General features: G+C 42.3%; 1 protein-coding gene across 1 annotated transcript in view; it reads right to left on the reverse strand.

Moving 5' to 3' along the window:
* Positions 1 to 1,621: 1,621 nt before the first annotated feature.
* The window catches only part of LOC143983003 (uroplakin-3b-like), a 43,382-nt gene continuing 22,769 nt past the window's right edge, over positions 1,622 to 22,234 (reverse strand). Inside the window, exons 4-6 of the mRNA XM_077482202.1 lie at positions 16,860 to 16,936; positions 11,487 to 11,613; positions 1,622 to 6,392 (exon numbers count right to left, since the gene is read on the reverse strand). Coding sequence (XP_077338328.1) covers positions 6,242 to 6,392; positions 11,487 to 11,613; positions 16,860 to 16,936 — 355 coding nt within the window. The 3' untranslated portion in view covers positions 1,622 to 6,241. The remainder of the gene's footprint in view (positions 6,393 to 11,486; positions 11,614 to 16,859; positions 16,937 to 22,234) is intronic.

Raw genomic sequence — 22,234 nt, forward strand, 5'->3', positions numbered from 1 at the left:
CACAGATCCTCAACTGGATTTAGGTTTGGACTGTGACTGGACATTAATATACTTTGATCTAAACCATTCCATTGTAGCTTTTGCTGTATGTTTAGGGTCGTTGTCCTGTTTGAAGGTGAACCTCCGCCCCAGTCTCAGGTCTTTTGCAGACTCTTATGCCCTGTACACACGGTCGGACTTTCCGATGACAAAATCCGTCTGGTTTTTTTTTTCCGACAGATTTTGGCCCAAACTTGCCTAGCATACACATGGTCGCACAAAGTTGTCAGAAAATCGGATCATTCTGAACGCTTACGACGGGACTATAAACGGGCCAATAGCTTTCGTCTCGTAATTTATTCTGAGCATGCGTGGCACTTTGTCCGTCAGAATTTTCTACACACAATCGGAATTTAAACAATCAGATTTTGTTGTCGGAAATTTTTAGATCCAGCTCTCAAACTTTGTGTGTCAGAAATTCCGACGGAAAAAGTCAGATGGAGCCCACACACGATCTGATTTTCTGACAACACGATCCGAACGCACATTTTCCGTCGGAAAGTCTGACCGTGTGTACAGAGCATAACAGGTTTTCTTTTAAGATTGCCCTGTATTTTTTTTTTTTTTTATGTTTTATAGCAGAAAGTAAACTTTTTTTTTTCTCAATTTTTGGTCACCGACGAGGGACCCCAAGAAGAGGAGGATCAGGGCTGCTCTTTGCAAAACCACTGCACAGGGCAGATAAGTATACTTTTTTTTACAACAAGGCTTTAGTATCACTTTAAGGTTAAACCATTTCTCCTCCAATCCATTGTGTAGCCTCGTGTTCTCTTACACTCTGAGACTGAATAGTTTTCTCAGGGCATTTTTTTTCTCAGAGAATAGGTGCAGGAACTCAACCATGCCCGCCACACTGACATACCTGCCAACTGGCATCAAATAGTAGCTCTTCCCTCTGCACACAACCCCCTCTCTCCACTTCCCTCATTTTCTCCCCCCTCCTTAAAAGCTCCACCATCTGTCACAGCTTTAGTACCTCCCCTCCCAGCATACTATACTACAGTCACTTGCCAGGGAGATCATGCAGTAAGAGCATCAACAACTGGTCACCAGGGAAAAAATGGAGACCACAGAGGGCGCAGCCTACCATGCTCCCTCTCCTGCCCATGACTGCACTAAACCCTGGGCACCTGTTCTGTATTTCTTGTCCCTGTCCGGCACTCAATGGGATCTGCACAGGAGATCTGACCTGTGGGAGCTACTGGGAGATGAGCTATCACTTGTAAACACAGAAGCTGGACTTTAGTGTTACCAAGTGATATTGGTGAGCAGAAGACCTGAGCCAGAGGTGGTGGAACGGAGTTCCCCCTAGTTTCTGCTGAGAAAAAGCCCTGATGCTACCTACCTATTCAGGTATTTGTATATCACTATCATATCTGTTCTCAAATTTAATGTTTGTAGTCGTTCCTCGTACTTTAGGTGCTCCAGTCCCCTTTTCATTTAGTTGCCCTTCTCTGGACTTGCTCCAGCACTTCCTTCCTGAGAATTGGTGACCAGAACTGGATGGAATACGCCAGATAGAGGGTTGTGAGAAGACTATAGTATGAGTGTAAATGCATGCAGTCACTAAATACAAATGGAAGCATTTTGATATATAATCTTTATTGTTTTACATGGCGATGTCTAAAAAATGTTCATAAATAAAGTACATAAAAAAAAAAAATTGAATCTCTCAAAATGTTTACATCACATTGACACGAGAATAAAACCTCTCCTACATACGCCTAGCCTAAAGGAGGCTTAAAAACAAAATGTCATATTATAAAACCCTAAAGCTCACATAATATGGCAGAGAATCAACTTAAGAGCCAATTGCTGAAATATACATGTACCCGTGCAAAAGCAGTTTTTTCAGATCTCTAGATCTTTGATTCTGCATGTATTTGCAATGGGACCTACATTCTTTCAGCACGGTGGCTCCTGATGCAATGAAAGAATGCAGCAAAATAGGGGTTAGGTGTTTGGGGGGGGGGTTAAGGGTTCACTTTAAAAATAAATAGTTCCGTGAGGTAGGTTAAATGTTAAGTGTGACAGTTGGGGTTGGGGGTTGGAAATTAAACATTATTGAACAGGTAAAGGATCAACGGTTGGGTGGCATCAAGGGCTCATTTTATAGGGTAGGGGTATGCATTCCGGTAGGGAATAGAATGGCACCCTCTTTTTCGGGGTGGATTTATGTAGTTAATCATACTTTTGTAATGGGTTTTCTATTTCAGAAAATCCTGGTTGTTCTGGTTAAATTTCAGTTTGATGCACAGCCCTTAAATGTTTTTGGCTCTCATCACACTTGGTACAGATGATGCACACCTGAGGACGCCCCCCCCCCCCCCCCCCGCCACTCCATCCTTCCAAAACATTCATAAAAACTCTTATGCCCCATACACACGGTCGGAAATTCTGACGTAAAAAGTCAGATTGGATTATTTTGTCGGAAAATCCGATCATGTGTGGGCTCTATCAGACTTTTTCCATCGGAATTTCCAATGGAAAAAGTTTGAGAGCTGGATCTAAAATTTTCAGACAACAAAATCTGATCAGACTTTGTCCGATCGTGTGTAGAGAATTCCGATGCACAAAGTGCCACGCATGCTCAGAAAAAATTTGGAGACTAAAGCTATTGGCTACTGGCTTCTATGTAGTCCCATCGTATATTTTGTACGTCACCTCGTTCCGAACGATCGGATTTTCCGACAACTTTGTGCGACCGTGTGTATGTAAGACAAGTTTCGGCCAAAATCCATCTGAAAAAATCTGATGGATTTTGTGGTCAGAATATCCGACCGTGTGTATTACAGTTGTCAGAAAAGCATAGGCGCGTGCAGGGGGTATACCAGGTGTGCCTGGGCAGAACCTAATCACTGCGTGCAGTGTCAGTTCCCCCTATTGCCTGGGCTTCCCCCTACCTTGTGCTTCCAGAATGGAGAGTAGGGAAAGGAGCTACTAGATATGTCATTTACTGGCTTCTTCCTTTTCTAAATACACACTCATTCACTGTGTCCATTCATAACTGAAGCATAGTAAACTCTGGTTACTATGCTTCAATTCATTCAGTCACTGGGCAGTGCAGCCGAGGCTGCAGAGAAAGGCATCTGTGTTTGAGCTTTGAGGTGCACACCCTAATGCAATAGGCTCTGCACACCTATGCAGACAAGAAATAAGAATCTTCCAATCAGGACAGCGCTCTCAATGACAACTGGCAAAGGTTGATTTTACCTTTACATTTCCAGGGCTTTCTTGCTGTCCAATCTACCATCTGAGTTTGGATTTTGTATGAATAGACTGGGTTAAATATTTGATTATTTTAATTCCATTTATTTTGTGCTACTGCAGGAAATGTTTTGGTTAATTTTTAAAAGATCAGCACCAGGAGATTCTGGTCACAGGGATATACAGTAATATATGAATAAACATAGGTGTTGATCAAGTTATTGAGTCCTATTCAGAAATTGGAGGAGAAGGGCAGAGGAATGATTGATACTTTCTGCTGTATGAAAAAAATTGTGTGGCTTTATACAATCTGGCAGATTGATTGCTTAGTTATGTTTTTTCAGCTGCATTTAAGAGCACTTAGGCTGGGTTCACACTGGAGCGATGCGGGAACGCCGTGAATCTGCAGCATTTTCCCGCATCGTATGCCTCCCGCCGGCAGTTCACACTGCCCAATGCGAACTGCTGGGAGTGTCAGTGAAATGTTAATGACACCCCCAGATCAGTTCGCATATCGCAGTGCGATCTGCAAACTCGGACAGGAATCGGATCGCATGGTGTGAACATCCATGCGATCCGATTCTGCTGCAGACCAAAAAAAGGGTCCAGTGCGAGTTTGCGGCGGGTGCAATGCGAATTCAGCCATACTATCTGTATGGCTGAACTCGCATCGCACAGAGATCGGATGTGATTTGCACTGCAGTGCGGTGCGAATCACATCCGGTTCTCGCTGCCGCAGCGGTGTGAACCCAGACTTATACTGAACCCAGTACAATGCAAAGAAAGTAAATGATTGCATGAGGTTTTATTTTGTACAACGCAACTATAAACAGGCAGTGTAGCCTTAGCCTTCTGAGATCAATACCATAGGTGTGTATATATATATATAAAAAAAAAAAACACATAATTTTATGAATCACTTTTGATACAAATATGATGAACATATGATGAACATAAAATCAAAGTTGTAGAGCTGCAAGACTAAAATCACTAATACAGCCTTTAACGTTAACTGCAGTAAATTGTCCAAAATCTTGGAAATCAAAAAGTGATGACCAATCTCCCATTCAATTCTATAGAGGAAATTAAACACCAAGCACTCATTCATATCACAATATGCATTAACACACATCATAACAAGGAAGCATTATAATGTGAGGTATAGGCAATGTGCTGCATATGTGTGTTGCTCTGCGTTGCCATTTATTGTCAATCCCAAAGCACATATACAGTGCTCTGCACACAGTGCACCACAATGCACAGAAACAAATACTCTGTGTGTTGTAGTGTGCTACATTTTGAAAATCTGAGCAGGACCGGTTTTCTCTGTATTAATGGACTGTCTAACACAATATAACACAAATCACAAGAACATGTGTTGAAGCACACTGGATTGTAGTGGGTATGTAGTGGGTATGGGCCTATTTGCCTTGCACTGCATAAAATTTGTGGTATTGTGCAATTGCAAGAGATAACTCAATCTCACAGTTGTGAGAGATCATACAATCTCATAATTGCAATTCTCTATGTAGAAAACCTAATCAAATCTAAAGTGATATAAATATTGCAGGTGGCATTGCTGAGTGCTGGTTGAAAATTTGAATTGGCCTTGCATATGTTTGAACAAAGTGAATACAGCTTCATAATTTTTTCCACTAAGGTGCATTAAATTAACTTTATTGAATAAAATTTTCTTTGCAAAGTGAAAATTGTCTTTTCTCTAGTAAATTAACCCTATTGATTCAACATAATACATGATTCCACTATGTGGACATTTAGGGCATTTGCAAAACACACCTGTGCTCTGCTCATGCAGGGCAATGCAATAGGTTGTATTTACTACAGCCCCTGTTGCAGTGCATAGGGGGTTATTTACTAAAGGAAAATCCACTTTGCACTGCAAGTGCACTTGGAAGTAAAGTCGCTGTAGATCTGAGTGGAAAATAAAAAAACAGCATTTTAGCTTGCACGTGATTGGATGATAAAATCAGCAGAGCTTCCCCTCATTTCAGATCTACCCCTTAGATTTAGAGTGACTGCACTTTTGGGGCACTTGCAGTGCAAAGTGGATTTACTTTTTGTAAATAACCCCCATAGTCCTCTTTCCTTCACTGCCCTGCCACTCTGTTCAGCTGCCAGAGGGAAGAAAACAAGGCCACTGTAAGTTCTGAATCACTCTATTCCCAGCTTACACTGGGCTGAGGACTCTTTTAATAAACCCATGTGACAGCCATGCTGTGGAGGGGTACAATAAACAAACCTGTTTTTGCTTTGCATTAACAAAGTACTAGTTTACTCGAAAATGCCCTTCTCTGCTCTTCTATTTTAGTGTAATTAATTTGTAGCCCACTTTTTAACCAGCACATTGTAAATGAATACCATGTTTTAATAAAGAGTAAAATGATACAATTTACGTAGCAGTCACTTTGAAAGGGTAATTATGTGTTAAAATCTTAAAGTAGAACTGTAGGCAAAACTTTTGTTTTCATTTGGGACAGAGCAAGGGAGGGTAGTAACCCCTATCAGATTTTCTTCTGCTATCTGCGTCCCATTGCTGAGATTTCCCTTTACTTCCTATCACATTCCCAAAAGGAAATGAGAGAAAATCCCTACAAATTAAGGGAATTCCTTAGGGTCCCCCAGGTTACCAGAACTAGTGTCCCCATTGGAAGATGTCCCCTCCATTTCTTTTCTGGGGACAACCAAAAATGTGGGATTTTCTTTTACTTTCAATGATGAATGGTAAAATAGGACAAATAGAGAGGGTAAGTCTCCCTAATGGGGACACAGACAGCAATAAGGACTGACAGGGGTTCCAATCCCTCTCCACTCCAGCCAACACAAAAAAAAAAAAAAGTTTTGCCTTTTAGTTTTACTTTAATTACTTTTGCATACATTCATTCTCATTTCTATGTACACAACAGAATGGAATCAGTATACAGTGACAAAAGAAATACATATACTGCATAGTTCTATAGAAACAAAGTTTTTTTCTTTACATGTCCTCAGAAAGTGGTTTTCTGCCACGAAAAGATGAAGAGGTGAAATTCTCATAATGTGTTTTATAAGTGCCACGGGTTAAATTATCCAAATTTCCATATGCACCTGTATTGTAGTTCAGGGTTTGTTTCCAACAAATGTCCCGACTAATTAAAAGAAAAAAAAAATTGTTATGGTACTAACAACAAAACAACATACCTGCACAAATGTTGCTGAGTAAACACCCAAATTATACAATATCCCTAATAAAATAAGCCACAGATACATCAGAATAAATAAGTACCTATAAATTAAGGTGCAAAATTAACCTGCTAAAGTATATGTTCTAATGTTGACGATTATATTGAGGCATTGCTTATGGTGTTCTGTTTTGTGGGCTTAAATCAACTCATTAGAATCAAAATAATCCAATTTTGGATCACTACTATCAGTTTTGTTCTTGGTGTCTGGTTACAGAATGTGTATTCACTTTACTGAATTTGTAAAACTGAGCCCTTCTCGTAATTATCAGAAAAATCATATTTTCAGTTCAGAGAAAGATCATTCTCTAAATCAGAATTCTCTACATATGGGCATTTTGCTGTTCTGACTGCCTGCAGTCACCAACTGCTGCTCCTTGCACATTGGTGTATAAATGGTAGGCATAATCTGAAAATCATATTTAGTCCAATTTGAAACGGGTTGGCACAGGCAGCAGGGGACTGCCGGACATTTTTAGGGGTTTTGGGGATATCTGAATTAAAAAGAAGTTGATGACAGGAATAAAGTAGAAATAAAGGACAGGATTAGGGAAGATAGGCAGAAATATACATTATGGCCATATGGTGAAAGTTTACTCTAATCAAATTGCAGGGACTAATTTCAGCAGAGCCGTTGAAAGTAAAAATGGACAGAAACAAATATAGTGGCATTACACAGTAGACAAAAAAAAGTGACATCTGTAATACTTATAAAAACAGAAAGTCAGAAGCAAAGCCAATACAAGCAAGAAAGTGATCAGAAGTTAGCCCAATACACGTCAGATTAGAATAAAGCCAGAAGAACCTAGCCCAAGCCCAATAGTAAACGGGGGCTGAAGTTTTACAGGCTCAGGCTGCATCAGTACTGGTTGATAGCATCCCATAAATAGTCACAAACATATAACAATTAAGCCAAATAAGTAAACTAACAGGGAACACACAGCAGATTTGAGACATTAAAGAAAGGAGACACCAAACTCTTGACATGACTGTTATAGCATGGCATAGAATTAGTGTGTTACAAACCTATTTAAAACTTTTTGGAATGCAATGAACTCCATATCTGTCAATCTGGGAATGCATATTTTTAGCCCAGTTATGTTCCCTTTCCAAATGATGAATGTGCACTTTTAGATACAAAATATCAGGAACCTGCATATAACTTGCACTTTTAGATAAAAGTTCTCAGAAACCAGGGTATGCTGTTGTGCATGAAGTGACAAAGCTACTATGGTTTAGCCCTCCCACTTCAACCTCCCAAATCCCAAGTTTAGCCCACCACTATGATAGGTACCAATAGTTTGGCACAGTCGCACCAATGTACCTGCTTTGAAATGGAGTTGCCTCTTTAAAAAAATTTTTGTCCAGGGGTTCTCTTTAAAATGAAATGTCCAAGGAGAACTCCACCAAGGTTCTCAATCTCATCCATGTGGCCCAGTCCTCAAAGTTCCTCTTTCTATTGCTCTTGGCCAATACAGAGAAGGCCTTCGATAGGGTGGACTGGCCTTTCATGTAGGCCACCCTGCAACATATAAGTCTAGACTCTATATGCAACAGCGTATCCTCTACTTAAACCCCTTGGCGTTAGTAAGGGTGAACGAGACGTGGTCTGAGTTCTTTAAGATTGCAAGCGGTACAAGACAGGGCTCCCCTCTCTCTCGGTTAGTCTTTATCGCTACTGTGGAACCCTTCCTCTGCTCAGTCCAAAGTAACCCTGATATTACCGGCTATATGAAACCCTTGGGCCATCACAAAATTGCGGCCTTCGTGGATGACTTAATATTCTATATAACAAACCTGAGTACAACTCTGCTCAACATTCTGAGGGTGGTGCGTACCTATGGGGAGCTCTCTTATTTTGAAATAAATCTTGCTAAATCAGCAGCCCCAGACCTGCAACATCTCCATGACCAGTTTTCTTTTCACTGGGCAGAACAAGAAATCATGTACTTGGGCACCAAGATTACTAAGGATATTTCAGTTCTCTACCAGGCAAATTTCATACCCAAACTTCAAAATACCAATTGGGACATAAAACAGTGGCATACGCTAATGTTAACATGGTTTGAATATTGTAACTCCCTGAAAAAGACCATACGTCCATGGATCCTATCTGTTCCAGGCTTTGCCTGTGCACGTGCCCATAACTTTCCTCCAATACAAACCTATTTAAAACTTTTTGGAATGCAATGAACTCCATATCTGTCAATCTGGGAATGCATATTTTTAGCCCAGTTATGTTCCCTTTCCAAATGATGAATGTGCACTTTTAGATACAAAATATCAGGAACCTGCATATAACTTGCACTTTTAGATAAAAGTTCTCAGAAACCAGGGTATGCTGTTGTGCATGAAGTGACAAAGCTACTATGGTTTAGCCCTCCCACTTCAACCTCCCAAATCCCAAGTTTAGCCCACCACTATGATAGGTACCAATAGTTTGGCACAGTCGCACCAATGTACCTGCTTTGAAATGGAGTTGCCTCTTTAAAAAAATTTTTGTCCAGGGGTTCTCTTTAAAATGAAATGTCCAAGGAGAACTCCACCAAGGTTCTCAATCTCATCCATGTGGCCCAGTCCTCAAAGTTCCTCTTTCTATTGCTCTTGGCCAATACAGAGAAGGCCTTCGATAGGGTGGTCTGGCCTTTCATGTAGGCCACCCTGCAACATATAAGTCTAGACTCTATATGCAACAGCGTATCCTCTACTTAAACCCCTTGGCGTTAGTAAGGGTGAACGAGACGTGGTCTGAGTTCTTTAAGATTGCAAGCGGTACAAGACAGGGCTCCCCTCTCTCTCGGTTAGTCTTTATCGCTACTGTGGAACCCTTCCTCTGCTCAGTCCAAAGTAACCCTGATATTACCGGCTATATGAAACCCTTGGGCCATCACAAAATTGCGGCCTTCGTGGATGACTTAATATTCTATATAACAAACCTGAGTACAACTCTGCTCAACATTCTGAGGGTGGTGCGTACCTATGGGGAGCTCTCTTATTTTGAAATAAATCTTGCTAAATCAGCAGCCCCAGACCTGCAACATCTCCATGACCAGTTTTCTTTTCACTGGGCAGAACAAGAAATCATGTACTTGGGCACCAAGATTACTAAGGATATTTCAGTTCTCTACCAGGCAAATTTCATACCCAAACTTCAAAATACCAATTGGGACATAAAACAGTGGCATACGCTAATGTTAACATGGTTTGAATATTGTAACTCCCTGAAAAAGACCATACGTCCATGGATCCTATCTGTTCCAGGCTTTGCCTGTGCACGTGCCCATAACTTTCCTCCAACTAATTCGTTCCACGTTTCCGCAATCTATGGTCCCAAAAGCTGCCCAGGTTAAAATTTCAGCTCTTAACTTGCCCCAAGTTCAAAGAAGTGGGTGGCCATGGATGACGAGGATACCTCCATCCCTTTCTGAGACCTGCCCTGGCTGACTTCCCAGCCTCTGTTTGAGATACCGACCCACCCAACCGTCAGAAATTCAGTCTGAGTAGCTCAATCTCTGTTTCACTCTCCCAACCTCAACCTCCTCACCTAAATTGTAACACCTATTATTGTAAACTTGGACTTTAAACCAGACTTTACCAATAAGAATCTCAGAAGCCTTAGTACCTCAGGGAAATTCTGACTGGTAGACTTTTGGCCACACAGACGATTTCCCCCTCAGGCTGACCTGTCTATATGCTCTGACCTGCCTCTGGACAAATTCAGCTTATACACAATTTACAGACTCTTGTGAAATCTGATTATTCCCCACATACTCTTATGTCCTATGAAGAAATCTGTCAGAAAAGGGACCCATCTAGACATATGCCTCTATTCCTTTATGACTTACTGACTGCATCCTCTCCAGCGTTTATACACCACTGAGAATCATGACTTTTACCACCCAACAGATGGACAAGATCCTCCAACTTGTCCACAAATCTTCTATAGTCTATAGGTATCAGCACAACATCATAGTATGGCGATCTGTCATGTTTTTGTCATTCAGCCCGCTTATGCAACAAATAGGACTGTTAGAATAAAAAGAAGTCCACTCTTATTACTGTTAATGCAGATTAACTTTTCAACTGGATTTTTAAGCTAGTCATAGACAGCACTTGCCTCCCCATCAACTATGAACGAGAAGACTCCTCAGCATTCAATACTTCTCTTCTGGGAGTCTCCCACTGTATGACATGACCCTATTCTTCAGCCCCACAACACTGTTGATTTCTGCAGCGATGTTAGGGTTTGGAGGAAAGAACTACAGCACATGAGGAGAGACTCAAGTATCCAAAACTCTGAGGCCGCGTACACACGCGGGGACTGTTCGCCCAACTTTGTTCGTCAAACAGTTTGAGCGGACAGTCCACTCAAAATTAGCATGGACGGACTTGGCCACACACGACGAACGAACAGTCCGCTGAAACTTGCGCGATGACGTGAACGGCACGTACGACGGGACTAGAAATACGACGTCCTATACACTGCAATGCAACCTTCGCCGTGTAAATCCTTTCTGAGCATGCGCGGAACTTAGTTTGACGAACAAGCCTACACACGGGCGGACTGTCCACTCAAACCAAGTTTCAGCGGACAGTTTTACGGAATTTCCGAAAAACTTTGTTCGTCAGACTGTCCGCTGAAAAGTTGGGCGAACAGTCCCCGCGTGTGTACGTGGCCTAAAAGTATTGAATGCTCATTGAAATATGACTGGAACTGTAGTACCAGAGTGGAGGTAAGAGAAGGGACAAGGGCTGCCAGACAGGTGAGTATAATATCTGTTAATTTCCAGGGGCCGGCAAGGTGACAGGGACATGTTAAACCATTTCTACAATCAACATAAGGCACTGACAATGTACATGTTCCTGTTCTAGTACAAGGGTGCCCACAGACATACTACTGTTCTTGAACGGGCCAGGTTAGCTGGATCGTTAATGATCATCTCTTGTCTCACGTAATATGATATATTTAAAGGATGGTTAGACATTAATATGTTTTCTTACCTTCCAACAGCTAATGCAGCAATTAAGCTTATTACCAAAATAGCTAATAAAACAGAAAGTATGGACGTTAGCGCAATCATTCCTCCACTTCGGCCACGAGGTTCAACGTTTTCCTGAAAAGCTTTCTCTGGAAAAAAAAAAAAAAAGAAATCAGATATTTTTATGAGGATATTATCCAAGTAAAATAATTTGGGCCGATTCTTGAAACCTGGAAAAAGGTTTCTCATATCCGAGTTGTTTTTCATAAAAAAAAACTGTTTATGGTTCAGGTTTCATTTTTTAAATAAAACAATGCATTTGACTGGTCATGTGGACTACAACTCCAGCTTCTCTCCAGATATGAATCAGGGCCACCATATAATTAATGAGAATTTAGCAGGAATCATGAGGTCTGTATAGTCATATTTGGTTTTATTTTTTTAGGCTTTTTTGCCTTTTGTTTTCACCTGCTGATCTGGCCAGTATTGGATAACTCTACAGTATTCTCCTGAGTGTCTAAAATGTCATTATTATGATGAAATTAGTTGGCCTTCCCCAGTTGATGAAATGTCCAAATTTGATCTGAGCCTGAATCAGAATTTTTCAGGACCTGGAGGATTTTGAGCACCTGCAGCTGTTGTCCAGCTATGGAACCTGCAACCCTTGCTTTCGCAAGATGGCCACTGCTGGAAACAATGTTCCTGGAAAAATGTCTTCAGTATGTGGAAAAAAGTCAAAGGTTGTTAAGTGAACCCTGAAGTGAAACTTTCAGAAGCCTGGGTGTACCAAAGTGTGTGTGTACACATCAGCTAGATCTAGAGAAACTGCTTTATCTGTTGGTTTGAGTGATTGCTCTCAATAACTCCATATGAAGTTTTTGGATCTGGACCCTTCGTTCCATATCTTGCCTATATATGCTTTCCGACTAACAACAGACGGATGGTTCCTTTTGGACAAGATTTGGTATCATTTGCTTAAAGCCTTGATTGCGCTAAAGAACCATAGTGGGAATTAGAGTGATTAGAAATTCCATTGACTTCCTTACTACACAAAGTACATATTCGCCAGCACACCAGGAATCTTTCGTTGTTGTCCCAAGGTTTTGTTGCAGACAGATCACATCACAAAGACAAGTGCTGCACAGGCCCCACTGATCCTGAGCCTCCTGCCCAAATTTGCATTAATTTCTGCAATATGGCATCTACTGGGCACATTTGAGTGAAAAGGAACTTTGCTGCTCCTCAAGAGGAGCAGACTTGTGCCTAGGCGATCAATGATGATTATGGATCTTCCAATCTCTTCCATAGCTCTTCTCGGGCCCTGTCACCAACTCTTTATTCAGGGCCTAGGTGACTAGCCTAAGTGATTAGTCCCTGATCTAGACATCACTGATTCCATCTTAAATCACATTCAGTTTGACATAGAAGAGGTATATGCAGTCAGTGGGTTAAGCCATAGGGCTTGACTAACCCCCCAGAATAGTGGAGGAACAGCCTACTGCATCAATAGTGGTTGTACTGCCTCGCTGGTCACTATAATTTCACTCATGGATCAAACACCACAGAGACGTCTCTCTTGCCATGTTTGCTGAGAACCAAATAGCCTTGGCTACTAAAGTGAACTCCAACGCAGGCCACATAATACTCCCTAATGGTAGTACAAACCTTCTTCATTTCCAAATCCATATTGCCACATATATTCATAATGCCACATGCCTCTGGGTAGACTGTGGCATCATCCTCTGGCAGACTGGCATTTCTGGCTAGTCTGATGAAGATTACTTGGCTAACTGTCTCTGCAGTAAAAGTTGGGCTTTACAGAGGGGATCTTGCATCCTCTGCTAGCATGAAGACTCATCTGGCCAATCTGATAAAAGCTCCTTGGCTTGCTGCTTTTGAGGCAGAGGTACCCTTTAAACAAACTCAGCTGTTTGATTAGCTTAGTACCTGAGCGCTAGCGACTAGAGATCCACCCAGTCAGATTGCACTTCAGTGAACACATCTGCCTCTATGTTTACTGCCGCCTGATATGAAACTTGGCACAGCATCTTGGTGGGCACGTCAGCTAACCACACTCCCCATACCGCCCAGCGTGGTTCTTATTGTGATTTTCTTTTAGTCTGCCCCTTCTGGCAGCACTTTGAATGTATAGCACTTTTCTTCAGAGCCAAAAAAGGAATGTCACTAATGTGTGTCATTTCTGTTTCTCTTACCCCATGCTCAGTTGCTCTCCGTTTTTGGCATTGTGCTGAAATTCAGAGCCACTAGAGGCCAATCTGCTGACTACTTTAAGATTTACTGCAGAGCTCTGGGCTTCAGCAACAAGGCAGCCTCCGACAAAAGAAACCGGAGCAATGCAGTTTACAGCACACCCTAATTTTTGTAGCATTATTATTAATGAGGAATGTATATTCCCTGCCAAATAACATTACTTGTTATTATGGGCAAAGTTCCACTTTACCCACCTCAATACAGGGCACCCAGTGTCGTCTTAATAGTATCATGGGCCCCTGGGCAAAGCAATGCTCCGGGGCCCCTACAATGGAGACAGCGCAGGTAAACAGACATCTAGTAGGTAGGAGGCAGACCCTTTTGGGTGGAGCTCTGCATTAACTACATGAACAATCATTCTGTACAGCAAAGAAACAGGGGTAAAATACTACATACTTAAAGTAACAAAGCTGTTCTGTACATATAATATATCTGCTAGAATGATGCCTCCCCAGCACAATGGCCCCTGTACATCCCAGATATCCCCCCAGGACTCTGAACCCTCTACACCCCAGATATCCCCCAGCACTGTGACCCCTATACATCCCAGATATCCCCCAGCACTCTGACCCCTCTACACTCCAGATATCCCCCAGCACTCTGACCCATCTACACCCCAGATATCCCCCCACCACTCTAACCCCTCAACACCCCAGATATCCCCCCAACACTCTTACCCCTCTACACACAGATATCACCCCATCACTCTGACCCCTCTACACCCCAGATATCCCCCCCAGCACTCTGAGCCTGCTACACCCCAGATACCCCCCCAGTACTCTGCCCCTCTACATCCCAGATACCCCCGGCACTCTGACCCCTCTACACCCCCGATATCCCCCCAGAACTCTGACCCTTCTACACCCCAGATATCCCCCAGGACTCTGACTCCTCTACACCCCAGACAACTCCCAGCAATCTGCCCCCTCTACTTTCCAGATATCCCCCCAGCACTCTGACCCCTCTACATCCCAGATATCCCCCAGCACTGTTATCATATACCATAAGATACCCCTTGTATTGTGACCCCATTGCATCCCTGATACCCCCTACACTGTGGCCTCTCTACATCCCTGATACCTCTAGCACTATAGCCACCCAAGCTACCCCAAGCATTGCTACCCCCTATACACCCCAGATCCCCCCTCAGCATTGTTTTCCCCAATACATCCTTGATATCCCCCAGTGCTATCTCAGTGTTGCCGACTCAGCAGCTCCCACTCTAGCTCCTACACTGATAAGGAGGCACAAATATGCCGCACTTATGGGCACTGATAGGTGGCACTGATGATTGGCACTGGTGGGCACAGATAGGCTGCACTGATTGGCACTGATAGGCGGCATAGATGGGCAGCAGTGATGGGCATTGATGGGCAGCAGTGAAAGCCAGCACTGACTGGCATCATTAATGGGCACTGATTGCTGGTAATTGTGGGCACCAGTTGGCACTGATTGTTGGCAGTGTTGGGCCCTCATTGATGCCACTGGTGGCACTTAATTGTAATCAGGGCACTGATGATCAGTGCCCTGATTACATACCTAGATGTCCCCTTGTGAGGATATGTCACTGATTGGCTCTCCTCTCCTAGGACACAGCCGATCACATGGTTAAAGAGTCGCGGCTGCAGCTCTTTACAGAGAACGGGATTGCGCTGTGTCCTAGCAACATGGCGAGGCCATGATCACTGCATTGCACCTCCCTGTGGGCACGCAAGAGCGGTCGTTCTGGGGAGCCGTCATATGACGTCCCCCCAGAACAAGAGCCACACCACCCAGCCATCATTTGACTGTGGGTGGGCAGCAAGTGGTTAAAGAGGAACTAAACATACTTACCTTCATCTTCCAGTGATACAAAGCTTACATCTGTTGCTCGGCCATTGCCATCTTCTCCCTGGGCTCCTTCCATGTCAGGTTTTCATCTTTTTGATTGCCGGTCGGGGATGGCAAAACCCCATGCATATGCACCAGAGTGAGTCGTTCTGGCATGGCTGGAGTGTTCTGGGGATGCATGCTGAGCTGTGCATGTGCAACTCAGTATACATTTAATTGAAGACCGTAGGCAGGTAAGGGTATGTTATTGCAGAAGAGTCATAGCATGTTCCTTCTGCAATAAAGAGCTGTGCACTCAAAATTTGCAACAATTTAGGTTTAGTTCCACCATAAGGCTCAGTTCACACCAATGCATTTTGTCATGCTTTCTGCAGAAACAAATGACATTATTTATAACATGGGTTCCTATGGAACATAAAATTTGCTGCTTTTTTTTTTTTTTTTTGGTTCAATAGACTTCAATGGAGAAGTTGCAGGAAAGCATGTTTTCCCAAATTTTTACCACAATTTTGCGAAATTTTGTGTTTTGCATACAAAATGCAAATCACTCAAAAGCAACATGCATAGGTGTGAATGGAGCCTTAAAGAAGAAGTAAACTTCCTCTGCTTACATTTACCTATAGGTAACCCTATAATAAGGCTTACCTATAGGTAGTGAAAATATCTCCTAAACGTGCACCGTTTAGGAGATATTTACAGTACATGCAGCCAGTGACATCACTGGTGAATGTGCTCTGAAGAAACGTGAATGGCGGCTCCCACATGCAAGCGGAGTGACATCATTGTGGCTCTGGCCAATCAAAGCGCCTGAGCCCACAAACCCAGAAGAAACCCCGGGAAAAATGTCAGCCGTGTCAGCAGTGTATGAGCACTACTGGAAGGCTTCGTTCTAAGGTAAATATTTCATAATGAGCATGCATAACGATGCATACTAGCTCATTATGCCTGTGGGGGTTATTTACGAAAGGCAAATCCACTTTGCACTGCAGATGCACTTGGAAGTGCAGTCGCTTTAAATCTAAGGGGTAGATCTGAAATGCATGGAAGCTCTGCTGATTTTATCATCCACTCATGTGCAAGCTAAAATGCTGTTTTTTATTTTAATTACATGTCTCCCTCGGATCTACAGCGACTTTATTTCCAGTGCAAAGTGGAGTTTCCTTTAGTAAATAACCCCCTTTGTCTTACAGGATTTTTTTCTTTTTTTTTCCTGAGTTTACAACCTCTTTAATTAAATAAAAATGTAAGATATGTGACATTCTACTTAAATAATAAGTTAAATGTGTTTACTTACGTTTTGGAACCACAATTTTTTGAGACCATAGTGTTTCGTTAGATATTCCAGTACTTGATAGTAAAACAAATTTTACTCTAAAAAAAGAAAGGAAAAAAATTGAAAACGTTGTTATAATTATTAGACAGGTATAATAATCAAGTAGAAAATGGGTTTGCATTTTCTTTAGGCTATAGCTGGTTATAATGTAGTTACGCCATTTTAAAGAATATGGGCACGTTTACACATCCCTTGAGTTTTCCTGCTTTTAAATAAGCAGAGAGAGAAATCTGCTGAAATCTACCCAGTCATAGCCTGCATATGTCCTAATAACCTTGATGGGTAATGCAAAGTACTAATAAAATTGTTACAATTCTGGATTTGTGGAAACTGAAAAACATAATTTGCTTCAGTTTTCTTCTGTTTTTCAACGCTGTCCCACTGTGTTCACCACAGGGAACTGGTTGCTGCTGAACTAATTTCAGAAAGGCAGCACACATCCAGCAAATGCAGGAAGTATCAGACGTGTAGAAGTAAATAAAAATATATGTATATCCAAAATGTTGTGTTTTGGCTAGAGTAGGGAAAGGTTAAAACCTTCTTCCAGGCTGTTTTTGCTGTCTGTGTATAATTGGGGAAATTTCCCTCACTTCCTGTCAGAGGAAAACTCTAATTGACTGTACACACGGTCGGACATTCCGACAACAAAATCCATCGGATTTTTTCTGATGGATTTTGTGCCAAACTTGTCTTGCATACACATGGTCGGACAAAGTTGTCGGAAAATCCGATCATCTTAACGAGATGACGTACAACACGTACGTTGGGACTATAAACGGGAAAGTAGCCAATAGCTGCGGTCTCTTAATTTATTCTGAGCATGCGTGGCACTTTGTCCGTTGAAAATGTCTACACACGATCGGAATTTAAATGATAGAATTTTGTTATCGGAAAATATTAGATCATGCTCTCAAACTTTGCGTGTCGGAAATTCCGACGGAAAAAGTTCAGATGCAGCCCACATGCGATCGGATTTAACGACAACATGATCCGATCACACATTTTCCTTCGGAAATGCCGACGTGTGTACATTGCATAATGAGGAGATTTCCTCTCCTAGACCAATTCCCTGTAACCGGTGTTCCCATTAGCCGTTTTCCCTTTTCTTCTTGTCCTGGGGATAACTCTACGATTTAGTATTTTACCTATATTTTTAACCCCAAACAAAAGAGAGGATACACCTCCCTAATGGGGGCGAATCCTCAACCTGCTGATTGGAAAGTAGATTAAAGTGGTAGAAAACCACAAAAATGAAAACAAAAAAAAAATACTCTCCCTGCAAGTTAAGAGCATAATGTGCTAGTATGCATCACACACTAGCACATTATGAAAGACTTAACTGAAAACAAAGCTCTCCAGCAGAGCGCTGTCATTTGGCTCCCCTTGGACTTCCATCTTCACCCGGTCTTCCTTCCGGGTTTGCGGGCTGTGGCCGTTTGACTGACAGACCCGTGATGACATCATATCCGCACATTACGGGAGTCACGGCTACGGCATGGCTATATCTATGGACAGAACGCAGTGCGCATGCACCAGTGACATCACCACTGCTGCTAAAGTAACTAACTCCTAAACTGTGCATGTTTAGCAGATGTTTACTGTACCTACAGGTAAGTCTTATTATTGGCTTACTTGTAGGTATAAATCATTAAAAGGCCTTTACTGCCATTTTAATGACAGCACCCTCATGTTAGCATGTTCACTGTCAGCACATAAGCACTGAAATAGAGTCAGACTGGCCTACTGGCAAAGTTAGCTTTGGGTTCAGGCTGACCATGAATTTGAGCAGAAACCCAGTCATTCGCAGTTTGAGAATATGACGAACAAATGCGGCTGTTTGTGCCCATAGCAACCACATACCAGCATTCCTGGGGTCTGAAGTGTGGTCAAGTGGCTTAGAGGAAGTGAATTTAAATTTTCCATCATGGACACAGACAGCAAAAGAAAACCTGGCAGGGGTTATTACCCTACTGTAAATAAAAGGCTTTAGTTCTACATAATACTGTGTATGCAGTACAATATTCTACTGGCTTTTATCTGTTAAACATTACACTCTAATGTTGTTGTTTTTTTGTTTTGTTTTTTTGCGTAAAATGTCACCTATGGTATCTTTTTTGTTCAAAATGTAAAAGTGATTAATTACTGTGCATTGAGTCAGTAAAAAATTTTGATTTTTTTTTCTGTTAAATGAATACACTCCAATGTTTATTTTTTTAGATTAAAAGCTGGCTGGTGTCTATCCTGATAAATTTGGCCCAATGAAAGTGGTTAAATACTGTGTATGTAGTCACTACAATATTTTGAGATGGGAATGAGGGACACCTACTAGCAAACGCATGTAGGCATAGGACACACCCCCTGCCACACCCCTTAAAGGAGAATTAACCCAAAAAAAGGTTAATTAAATCCACAAGTGCTTTTTTTTACCACTACTATGCCTTTATATTGTCTTTTAAAATTTACAAATGCAGCAGTTTGGAATTTGGATGAAAGGTTTAGTACTGGGAAATACGTTTTGAAAGCTAAAAAGTGCATTTTATATACATCTGTATAGATCAGACCAAAATGAGGGACAAATGAGGAGGAAAGAGGGACATTGCTCCAAATCAGGGGCAGTCCCTCCAAATCAGGGACAGTTGGGAGCTATGAAATAAATTCATTCCAATATCGTTTTTTTTTAAATAAAAGCTGGCTAGTGTATGTCCTGCTTAAAACGTGGCCTAGTGAAATTAGTATTCTACTGTGCATGTAGTCAATATGTTGGGGACTCTCAGTGAAATAAATAACCACTAATGTTAATGTATTTTTTTTTCATTTAGGGACACGGAACTTGTAGACAATTTTGTTATACTAACGCATATAGAAGGATTTGAGCACTGGCAAACAAAAAAGCAGTAACCAGCATGGTAGAACCCCTTACCTCCCAACATTTTGAGATGGGAATGAGGGACACCTACTAACAAATGTATGTAGGCATGCCTCCTGCCACAGCCCCTTAACCACTTGCTTACTGGGCACCTAAACCCCCCTCCTATCCAGACCAATTTTCAGCTTTCAAAAATGTATTTATTTATTTTGTTTTAAAATTTTATAAAAGGGTAATTTTTGTCTGTCATTGATGTGCACTGATGAGGCGGCACTGATGGGCACTGATGGGTGGCAGTGATGGGCACTGATGGGTGGCAGTGATAGGCACTGATCGGTTACACTGATAGGCAGCACTTCTAGGTGGCATTGATACTTGGCACTTGTGAGCATCGATAGGTGGCACTTGTGGGCACTGTTATACTCTATAAATGAGGCATAATTGCCTCTTCCTTTTCGGGACCGGTGTCCCTTTAAGATAAGCCGGTGATCTGCTTTTTTTTCTCCTCCGCTGTCAGCGTGAGGAGAAAAAACAAACGATCACTGAGCTTTTGTTTTGATCATGTGATCAGCTGTCATTGGCTGACAGCCGATTACATGGTAAGGGTTCGGTACCCAGATCGGTGATCACCCGAGTCTCAGTGACTTGGTGATCACAGGGAGCAGCGAGGAGGAAAGAGGGACAGGGGGCATTGCTCCAAATCGGGGACATTCCCTCGAAAATCAGGGACAGTTGGGAGCTATGAAACCCCTCCCACTCTTAGCATGCCATTGTTTTTTGTTACCCTCCTTTTTCTGTTGGTCTTCACAGAAAGTGTTAAATCAATGGAGAAAACATTTCTGCAACACTAGGTGGAGTGTTTCATGCACACATTCATGCTATCTCCTTTTCAGCATGAGGTAGTATTTTCCTGCCCTTGCTCCTGTTCATTAGAGACATGCGCATTCACCTCAGTTAGTCCTTGCTGCCGCCTACTGTGATTTTGTCATCTCCAGCCACTTAAACCTCTTCTGCTTCCAGTAGCTGGTTCATGAGTAACTGATAAATCTTTGTCTGATACTGTAAATTAAATTGTCTCTGTTAAGCAATATAACATGTTGGATCCCAATTGCAAGGGGAGCAGTCCCACTGCATCAGTTTTCTCCGGTTCATGATCCTCTAACAGTTTCAGGGGCTGCTTTCAATGCCCTCTCTCATGGGCCGGACACTGAGTGCCTGGATCATTGCCCCCTGCAATGATAAGTCCCTACATTCCTTGGAGTCTTATTTAGCTCCGTCAGGTGTGGCCTGGGTTTATAGCATTATGGGTTAAATTGCAACCATATTTGGTAACTAAGACCCCTTTCACACTGGACGCGTTTTCACGTGCTTTAGCGCTTAAAATAGCACCTGAAAAAAGTCTCATCGGCAATCCCAGTGTGAAAGCCAGAGTGCTTTTACACTGGGGCAGTGCGCTGGCAGGAGGTCAAAAAAAGTTCTGTAAGCAGCTTCTTTGAGGTACTTTAGAAGCTCCTAAAGCACCCCTGCTTATTGAAATCAATGGGCAGCACCACTGAATTGCCCACAAAGCGCTGCGGCAGCGGCGTGTTAACCCCTTTATTCGGCCGTTAGCGGGGGTTGAAAGCGGCCCACTAGTGCCCGAAAAGAGCCTCAAAAACTAATGGCGATTTACTGCGGATGCCCCGTGTTAACAGTGTGAAAGGGCTCTAAAGGCAAGGGGTGTATGTGTACTTTAATTCCTTCTGCACCACAATCATGCAGCTGTGGCAATCTCTGCACCTTCTGCAGCTGAAACTCTATCTGATGAAGAATCCTAGAAATCCCTACAGGATCATTTCATTCTGAGGTGTCGCAGACAGCTGTCATTGCTCTCAGGCTTAATAAAACAATCTTGGTTCTTATTGATGAGGTGCATATCACCTTAAAAAAAGGAAAAAAGCCTGTAGCTTTTACTAGCACTGTTATTTGTGTGGGACCTTTAAGGATCACAAGATTACTAAAACCCTACCCTACCCTACTCGAAAGCATTTTGCATTGAAATGAGAAAACTCTTGAAAAGCTATTCACACCTTCTGAACGTTTTGTTAAAAGTATGGCCAAAGCTTTCTTGGTCATACTTCTCTTCTGGGTCAAAGGAGTGCACTTACTTTTGCTCTCCTATGACCCAGGTCAGCTAATAGTGGGCTTTTGCCCGCAATCAGCTAACATCACAGAACCATAACAGAGCCAGCCATTCCCTCTCTAGCCCAGCACTCCAGTGAGCACTGGAAGGGTTTGCGGTGCATGACTTTTGATGGTAAATGTCTCTTCGGAGTTGCTTTGGTTGCCCTCTTAAAAGATATTACGGGTGGTATGAGTACTCATTTGCCTCAGCTGAAGAAGCTTAGAATGAAAGCTGAGATGGCTCTTCCTTCCTCTGAGGCAAGGAGAAGCTCCTTTCATTGCTTCAAGATTGCCAGGCCAGGTACCC

Source organism: Lithobates pipiens, unplaced genomic scaffold, assembly GCF_037356315.1.
Source record: "Lithobates pipiens isolate NorthernLeopardFrog02 unplaced genomic scaffold, aLitPip1_a1.2 Scaffold_16, whole genome shotgun sequence".
NCBI lineage: Eukaryota > Metazoa > Chordata > Amphibia > Anura > Ranidae > Lithobates > Lithobates pipiens.